This window comes from Amphiura filiformis, chromosome 1 (assembly GCF_039555335.1).
Source record: "Amphiura filiformis chromosome 1, Afil_fr2py, whole genome shotgun sequence".
NCBI classification, from domain to species: Eukaryota; Metazoa; Echinodermata; class Ophiuroidea; order Amphilepidida; family Amphiuridae; genus Amphiura; species Amphiura filiformis.
Window position 1 is genome coordinate 49012644 of NC_092628.1, and position 8803 is coordinate 49021446.

An 8803-nucleotide genomic window follows, 5' to 3' on the forward strand; every position below is an offset into this window, starting at 1 on the left:
AACAATTCAAAGTTATACAGGTTACACAGAAAGACATGGTATACAATAATGATTCACAATAATTGTACACCGTAAAAACTCGATAGTTAGCATATGTGCTTGCTATCAAGCGCTTTTGAAAACATGACATTGTACCATAGTCCAGCGCTTTGCCACCAGAGCTAATGGGGTTGAGACACAAATTTGCAGGTTTACTTGTTCGTATATAACCAGATGTATATCGATGATTTGCTCAAAACACTTTACACTTTTGCGGATGGGGCTCTTCATGCGATCATGTTTGCATGTTTTAAAAGCACTCGATAGTAAGCACATATGCTAACTATCGAGTTTTTATGGTATTAAGGATTAACAATATTTCAAAATATAACTCTACTCTCTTGGAGCACTTTCCAAGCGAAATAATCTGATGCGCAATCGATCACTTTTCAATTCTCTGATTCACAGATCTAGCCACTCTAGATTTCCCGGTTCCATCCGTCAAAGTCACTGTCCATTCCTGTTGATGGCAATTCTGTTGAACAGTTTTACGTAAACATGGTACAGCATCTATATCAGTCTCCAGATATGTTTGTGTTTTACTCCCTAAATTCCCCGTTGTCTGACCCCTAGTGACCGTATTTTGAGGTTTGTTCTCCATATCAAGATGTTGGCTCACAGGAGTCACGTTCTTTGTAACTGACAGTGTTTGTTTGTCAACATTTGTATCGTCATTTCCAGAGTTGACTGTTCCTTCTACACGTGCAGTACACGCACCGCATGGTGTCGAGGTTGTTTGTGGTGTCGAGGCTGTCGACGTAATCGATACTGTCGATGTCGAAGTGGACTCGGCGAGAGAGTTCGAATCCTTGGCAGCATAGGCAAGTTTGAGTTCTTCGATTGTGTCCACTAGTCTATCTGTCACCATCAACAAGAGACGATCCTGACGCTCCAGATCGTCCTAAAACAAAAGTGTAATCAATAAAAAAAGGTTTTTAATTCACAAGAGGATTGAAGATAACTCTTTCTTATGTCAAGCATAACTGGGCATTAACAGCTGAAATCTATGAGATAACGCTGACGAAACTTCGGCAAGGCACAAGTGACCTGGTGAAGAGGTTATATAGATAGCTGGTCGGGGCTTTTATACAGGATATGCAAGTGTAGTCAACAATTGGGGCTTATTGCAATGATCGGAACCGACTGTATCGAGATCTTTTATCATGTGCCATCATCTGCCTTGCCATTACCAAATAGGCCACGGGGAGATTGAAAATAGATATTTTGTTTTTGAACCCGGGACCTATTGCACCAAAGGCAAAGACATTAATGTGCCACGCTGTTCCTAGATATACTTTGTTTAAGATCCACAACCTACTTGACTATCTACTCAAAAATTTGATATTTGAAACACAATTTTATTCTTCTTGCAGGTTAAGTCATCGTGGTCAAACGCAATGAAACATTTTAAATTTCTGTCCATGCGAAATCGAGCGCAAATTATCACGAATTAATGGTGTACGTAATTATGTTAGCAGATTCATCTATCCATTATTATACTACTTTATGAAATACTTGTTTTTGCATAATTATATTAATCCAAGCAGAAAAATACTTCATCACTCAATAAAATACTGCCTTATTTTAAGGTATACACATCCCCATAAAGCAATATTGCTTTTGACAGCACATTTAAACATATTCGTCGATTTCTTTCGATATGCTAATTTGCTCCTTTTTATCCCATAATAATTTCATCTGATGAAGTCACCAACGATATTAACAAACCTATAATAAAGCAAAACATTCCCCTGGGGACATAAAATGCGATGTTAATAAAGATACATCAGTTCAAAGTATAGCGCGGTGATATTTAGTTTTGATACAAATTAATTTTGTTCACGATATTTTGTAATAATGCGGCAGGATTTTTTACGTTCTTTCAAATGTTACAATCTGTCGATTCGACTAGATTGCCGGGGAAATAGCATCTAGGCCTATACTAGTCAAATTTAACCACAAATCGTGTCAAATTTGACTCAAATTGAGCCTAAATTTGGTACGAATTCTGGTCATTTGACTATAAAGTTTATGTGAGATCTTGTGTGAGATCTTGAGAACTTATTTCACTGCAAGAGTATGCAATAATTTAAGACGTGTTAGCTCTCATGAAAGACATGCAGAAATTAATTGATTTGGAAGTATGACGAAGAAAGTTGACAGCGCGAAAAGCAAAAAGTGAAAGAAATTTAAAGGAAATCTAATAAATAACGGCTTTAGGGTATAGTCGCAAGAATTTACCAGACTGTATATCGAGGGTTGAGAACCAGAAAGCCGTAACGCATTTGGAAATCCTTCGTGACTTACGGCTTTCTGCATGGTTCTCAACTTTCGACACAGAATTATAAACACATGATCACGACTCTCACGTAACTAAAATTATGTCCAGCAGTGCTTTATGAATTTATATGATTTGTATTTTCAGTCGATTAATCAATTGCATAATATATGAACCAGGTCCGATTTACAAGTAAGGTCTGCCAGGAATCAATTTCAACAGCGAATACTCTTTGTGGTATAATTCTTGTTTACCCTGCGCACCCTGTGTTTTCAATTATGGTTTACCCAATTTTTAGGCTTAGGGTTAGGGTTAGGGTTGGGGTTGGGGTAAGGATTAGGATTAGGGTTAGGGTTATACTTGTGCGCAGGGTATACCAGAATTATTCCCAAAATAAACAAAGATGGGATAGGGCCTAATTCTAGTTTGCTTGTTTTGTTGTTAGCCTAAACCCATATTAGAAAGTACGATCTTTTTTTTAGTCATTTTTAATTACTGTCATAATTACGACATTAAATTCTATATAGAGCTAAGATATTTTTTTCAATTTCCCTCATTATTGCGGATTCATATGGTCAGAAAACCTTCCAGACAGTTGTTTATAGTACTATTTTTTTTCTTAATCAAAGAATATTTAAAATTTTTTATCAACATTTAACCAAACGTATGGTTATATAAGTATATACAATCATAAATGCATTTTACGACTGGTATAGTCATCACTTCACTTTATTCAGCAGTCTTTGCATTATAAGCACATAACATTAATGCATTAATGTCTCAATTGTACCAATTGAATTCAGAAGAACAAAAATAATACAACGTATGTATATATCCAGTGAATTGTACATAAGATGATAAGAGTATTATCTATGGTCGACTTTAACCTTGATGTTTGAGCCCTAAATCGCTCTATGACCCCGTTTACACAGAGAGAAGTCGACTTCAATTGCAACATCGAATTCATATTGCAACTAAGGATTATCATAAATTATTTCTTAACGGGGTGTTTACACGGTAGTCGACTTCAAATCAAATTGTGAATTCAACTTTTATGCCATCAAGTGCTCATGTTTCAAATTACCATTATGAAGTCGACTTCTAATTACGTGTTCGTTTACACTGCAAAAGTCGAGTTTGAAGTCGACTTTGAATTCGACAAATGTTGCTCCGGGTCGTCATTTGAAGTCGACTTCCGAAGTCGAGTTCAAATTGCGACAACCCTGTTTACACACAAATGAAGTCGAGTTCAAAGTCGACTAAAGTCGACTTCAGGCTCTGTGTAAACGGGGTCATTTTGTCTTACAGAGTTAACAAGCAAAAATGATTTCATAAAATAAAAGCAATTGCTTGTTGACGCTTTTGATGTACTTTGCTGCATGAACGAAACTTGAACTCTGCACTGGGTGTGTGGGGTGCATATGCTTGCCTAATGGTTTGTGGTGACAGGGTGCATGGTGATGTAGGGTGGGTGTGTGTGTGGGTGCATTAGCATTCCGTTATTTCCGAGGACTCCGCCTGAACAACATGACGACACAACGAGGACGAGACATGCATCCTCCAAACGCAAGTCCCCGGCAAACGTCGCAAAACAAGGTCCTACAGAAAGGAGCTATATAGATATATATATGCTATAGTTCAAGTATCGTTCATGCAGTAAAGTACATCAAAAGCGTCAACAAGCAATTGCTTTTATGAAATCATTTTTGCTTGTTAACTCTGTTAGACATAGAGCGATTTAAGGCTCAAAATACCCATCACCCCCGCTAAATCCTGACGTTAATAACGTCGTAAGGACGTTATTACCAGGCCCGTAGCCAGGGGGGTTCGAGGGGTTCGATCGAACCCCCTAAAATTTTGACAAAAAAAGGAGAACATGGGAAATGTGGTTGAAATGGCCATTTTAGCACAAAAATTGTTATTTTTCTCGCGCTTCGCGCGAATTTTCCTATTAATTTTAGGCTCAGATTAGCGGGACGATTTGAAAAATCCCCCGACGCCCAGTTTATGTAGGCCTATGACTTAATTTAATGCTATAAATACAGCAGAGTCATTATTAATTTGTCTCATCTAGATTTGAAGATTTTTAAAAAATTATTTGCTGTGCAAAAAAACGATAACCGAGAAAGCTTAGTTCAGAGATGAAGGGAATAGGAAAATAAGATAATTGATATTATTTGTGATGAAATAACGCACCTGATTAGCAATTTTTTCTTGTTTTAATCGAGCTAATTTGCCTCTTTGCTATAATATATCCATATATTTCTGATAATACACACTAAAAACTACGGGGTTATATTTTCCGTGGTCATTTTGAATTGACCACGTTTGGGGTTGTTTTGACCCTTCAAGGGGGTTGTACTGTTTTAATTTGACCACATTCACGAGGTCATTTTAGCCACGACGAACGTGGTCAAAAACTTAGTGGTCATTTTGCCGATACCGTCGCGCATTGATATCAGTTTCAATCTTCCGCTTTGAAAATCTCAATTCATAAATGAGTTTAAACATGAGCTGCAATTAATGTTTGTTGATTAATAAATAAAACTAATTTTTTGACCGAAGTTACCCAATTTGTCAACTTTATAATGACTTGCATTGCGGAACTATTTGCACACACGGTGTGCATCGGCTCACGTGGTCACATCAGCGCCATATTTGTTCTGATTGTGCAGCTCAGCGGATTGTCGTGTGTGCTTGTCTGCATGATGGAATATGAAAAGTTAGTTGAAAAGTGAGATTGCAAGGATGCATAGACCCTTGTCTATGCACGCAGATTCATTCCAATTTCATGCTGTCGTGGCTGGTGTCTTGGCTGCAGTTGTTATAAGCTTATATCATGTAAGCTTATAATACGTGAACTGTCATAGGCGATGACTGACTGTGTGTGAGTGTGATACACAGACGCATTTTGCAGTTTGCTGTTTATGTAATGCTTTCTCTGTGCAGAAACACACTTATGTCCTGGTGGGACCAGCATGACCATAGGCCTACTAAAAAAATCCAAACAACTGAGTAACCCTATAAAACAACCCTTTCAAATGGGTCATTTCATTTGACCCCGAAATGAGGTCATTAAGTAACCCAATAAGGCAACCCTTTTGAAGGGGTCATTTCATTTGACCCCGAAATGTGGTAATATTTTGACCCCAATGGGGTTACTATTTGACCCAAATACGTAGTCATTGCAATGACCCCGACCAATGGGGTCAAAATGACCCCGTTAGTGGTATGGTGTTTAGTTGATAACTATGCTGGGGTCAAAAATGACCCCGTAGTTTTAAGTGTGTAATGTAAAAATAATGCACCAAATGCCTTCAATTGGGACTTCATTTTTCAAAATTCTTCTAATTCTGAGGGGGCACATCCCCCTCAGACACCCCCTGCGCCTGATTTGCAACTTTTTCTTGTTTTAACTGCGCTAATTTGCGTCTTTGCTGTAATATATTGAACCAATATGTTGATAATAATGTAAAAATGGTGCACCATGCCTTCAATTGGGACTACATTTTTCAGCTCAGACACCTATGCCTGATTTGCAACTTTTTCTTGTTTTAACCGTGCATGTGCTAATTTGCCTCTTTGCAATAATAAATTGAAACCATATATTTCTGATGTAAAAATTGTGCACCAAATGCCTTTAATTGGGACTTCATTTGTCAAAATTCTCCCATTTCTGAGGGGAGAACATCCCCCCTCAGACACCCCCCTGCGCCGCGATTTCGCGACGCGATGCCAGCTACGCGGCCATACTCATCAGTTGTAGGCCCTACTTAACAAAAATCGGCAAAAACGAACCCCCTAACTCGGAGGGCTGGCTACGGGCCTGATTACCGTGTGTGGTTTTTTTGTGGGGGGGGGGTGTGTTTTGTGTGTTTTTTAGGACTGGACATGGCAAACACACTGATAACTTGAACTTTGAACACCTTTGAATTGTGAACAAATGTTCGTCTTTTTTCGGTCCTCGAAAAAATACGTAAGCACTGGGGTACTAGGTGTGGGTGTCCCAGCAAACACAAAAATGTTTATTCGTAAATTCGTTATAAAAAAGTTATAAACACGTTTAGATTCAATTTTCTAGATAAATGGCGCATTATAAATGCCTATTTATTATTTTGGTTTTATTCAAAACGTTTTAATAACATTTAAATGTCGCGTTATCTAAAGGTCATGAAAACGTTTTTAGAATGTTTTATATGAAAAAACACTACAACAACATTTTAAAAATGTTGTCAAAATGTTATTGTTAAATATATTTTGGCAACCATTTTGGCAAAATATTTGGGCAACTCTTTATAACATCAAAACGTTTTATACCCTTTATATAACCCGACAATAAAATGTTTCGTGTTTCAGTTTCAGTTTCAGTTTAGATTTTATTTGTACATATAGGCCCTTGGCCCTTTGCACTACAAATATAATAATTACATATAAGGAAAACATATAAATAACATGAAGAAATAATTACATAAATTCAATCATTTCACGAAGTTTCATAGCGTGAAAAACAAATATGTTTTGTGTTTGTTGGGGTGTGATCAAAGATTTTGGCCTGCATCCCATCCAGCACGCGTATAGAACCAAAACTGTACCAAAATTAGTAAAAAATTAGTTCATTTTGAAAGTACACGTAGCTTTAAATAAAATAAGACTATGCTACTTGCATGCTAAAATTGTGAACCTAAGAAATTAGAATTGGTCATAGCCGATTCTAACCCTCGAAATAGCAGAGCTTTTATATATTTAAGCATCATGATCTGAATATTTATTAACATGTAAATTGGTAGGTAGAACCCACCCCCAACATGCAGTCAGACCCCGGAACCATTCAAAACCATTCATTTAAATAGCCTACTAAAAATACCCATTGCTTTAGCTGTAGTACTTCCATATTATTCTATAAGCTTATAAATCACGTATTCTAGCTTATAATGCCCACAACGCTGAAAGAACAGCACTTACCATTAGTTTAGCATAGTCCTCACGATCACCGTCCATACTGCTTCCGTCTACTGCAAAAATGCTAATGGAACTGTCACATCGAAGTGGACCGATACATCATTACTCATCATGCTATCACCAAATGCATCACTCTCTTTTCGTATCACTCTTAAAATAATTAATTTCTACATCTTTTCATAACCGACTTGCATATTATTTTTGGGTCGTGGCATACACTAGAATTAGTTGTGGCATTGTCGTGTTGTACACATCCCAATGACTAATGATGACATAGATTTTGCCAATGGCGAGGAATTACAATCATATATACTGACACACCACCACGGAAAATTGTCGATGACAGGTACCGTAAGCAACCTAAAGCTAACAGCCAGTGAACAAAAAACACAAGATATGGTGGTGAAAAGGCATTTGAACCTCTCCAGCCTGGGACGAAAACTTGCGCAGTAGCCGGATTCCATATAATTTTTCGAATGCTTATTTTAATTTTATTTATAAACGTTATAAAATTACATCGACACACACTTTTATATTTAAAATGCAAATGGACAATGACTATGGGCTACTAGATTCATAAAAATGTGTGCATTGAGTTTTTGATAAACTGGAGAGGTTTTTAATAATTTGGGAACAATATAACTGAAAATTAATATAATGTCAGCAACATTTTACTAAAATCATGTCATATTTAAGCTAATTTAGCCGACGATGATGAAATGGCAATAAAACGGCAATAAAATTCGTTTAACTTTGGGAATTGAAAATTAATTGTTAGCATTACTAAGTAATTTTGAAAGGAATGGTAGCTAATAATGAAAACCCGGAACCAAAGCTATAAGTAAAGCGCACACGAGCACAGAAACACTGCCAAATTTCAGTGAAAGTGATCTAGAAACACCGCTCATATCTGCGTAAGTGGTGTAGTGTTTTTTAGCCTGTGGCATGTAACGGAAATGACCTTGAACACAATGACTGGCTCTCGCTATATATAAGAGGAATTGGCGTGTAATTGTTGTATAGGGTGGCAGTATCAATTATGTAGGGTGATTAAAATGTCATCATTTGCATGATTTGTAACCTTTAAAAAATATATATTTTCAACCTTTTTAATTTTTCTTAATTTTTAAATTTTAAATGTCATTTTTTATAGATTTTTGACGGCAGGAACCGAGTACTAAAAGACACGGATACACATCACGAAGGAGAGGCTATTCCAGAGGTCTAGTTAACTTAATATCTATACGTTCACAAATTTCCTACAAATGCGTGAATAAGAGGTGCAATTATTATCATGATTATTAGGCCTATATGTAAAAAGAATTGCAGTTGATAACCGTCGCATTTTTATCGGCAATGATTTTATTAATCCAATTTGTAGTACAAATTATATGATATATAATCGTAACTAAAAAGAAAATTCAAAGCGAACAATTATTCGCTTGGCATTATAAGTATCAGCTTTGATCCGGGGCTTTGATATACCGGTTATAAACTTCATTTAAATACTCGTTCGTGCAAAAGTTA

At 36.7% G+C, this 8803-nt stretch overlaps 1 protein-coding gene across 1 annotated transcript; it reads right to left on the minus strand.

Annotated features, from left to right (window-relative positions):
• Nucleotides 1-280: 280 nt before the first annotated feature.
• LOC140166424 (uncharacterized) lies at nt 281-7557 on the minus strand. Its single transcript, XM_072189886.1, has 2 exons — nt 7280-7557; nt 281-940 (listed from the first exon to the last, which is right to left on the minus strand). The coding sequence occupies exons 1-2, from the start codon at nt 7313-7315 to the stop codon at nt 422-424; spliced, it is 555 nt and encodes a 184-aa protein (XP_072045987.1). The 5' UTR covers nt 7316-7557; the 3' UTR covers nt 281-421.
• Between the last annotated feature and the right edge of the window lie 1246 nt (nt 7558-8803).

Bases quoted from the DNA above. Each gene is read 5' to 3' on its own strand.
- LOC140166424 (XM_072189886.1), bottom strand. From the start codon at position 7,315: ATGGACGGTGATCGTGAGGACTATGCTAAACTAATG. The intron at 941-7,279 runs GTAAGTGCTGTT...CTTTTGTTTTAG, and splicing joins AGGACTATGCTAAACTAATG to GACGATCTGGAGCGTCAGGA.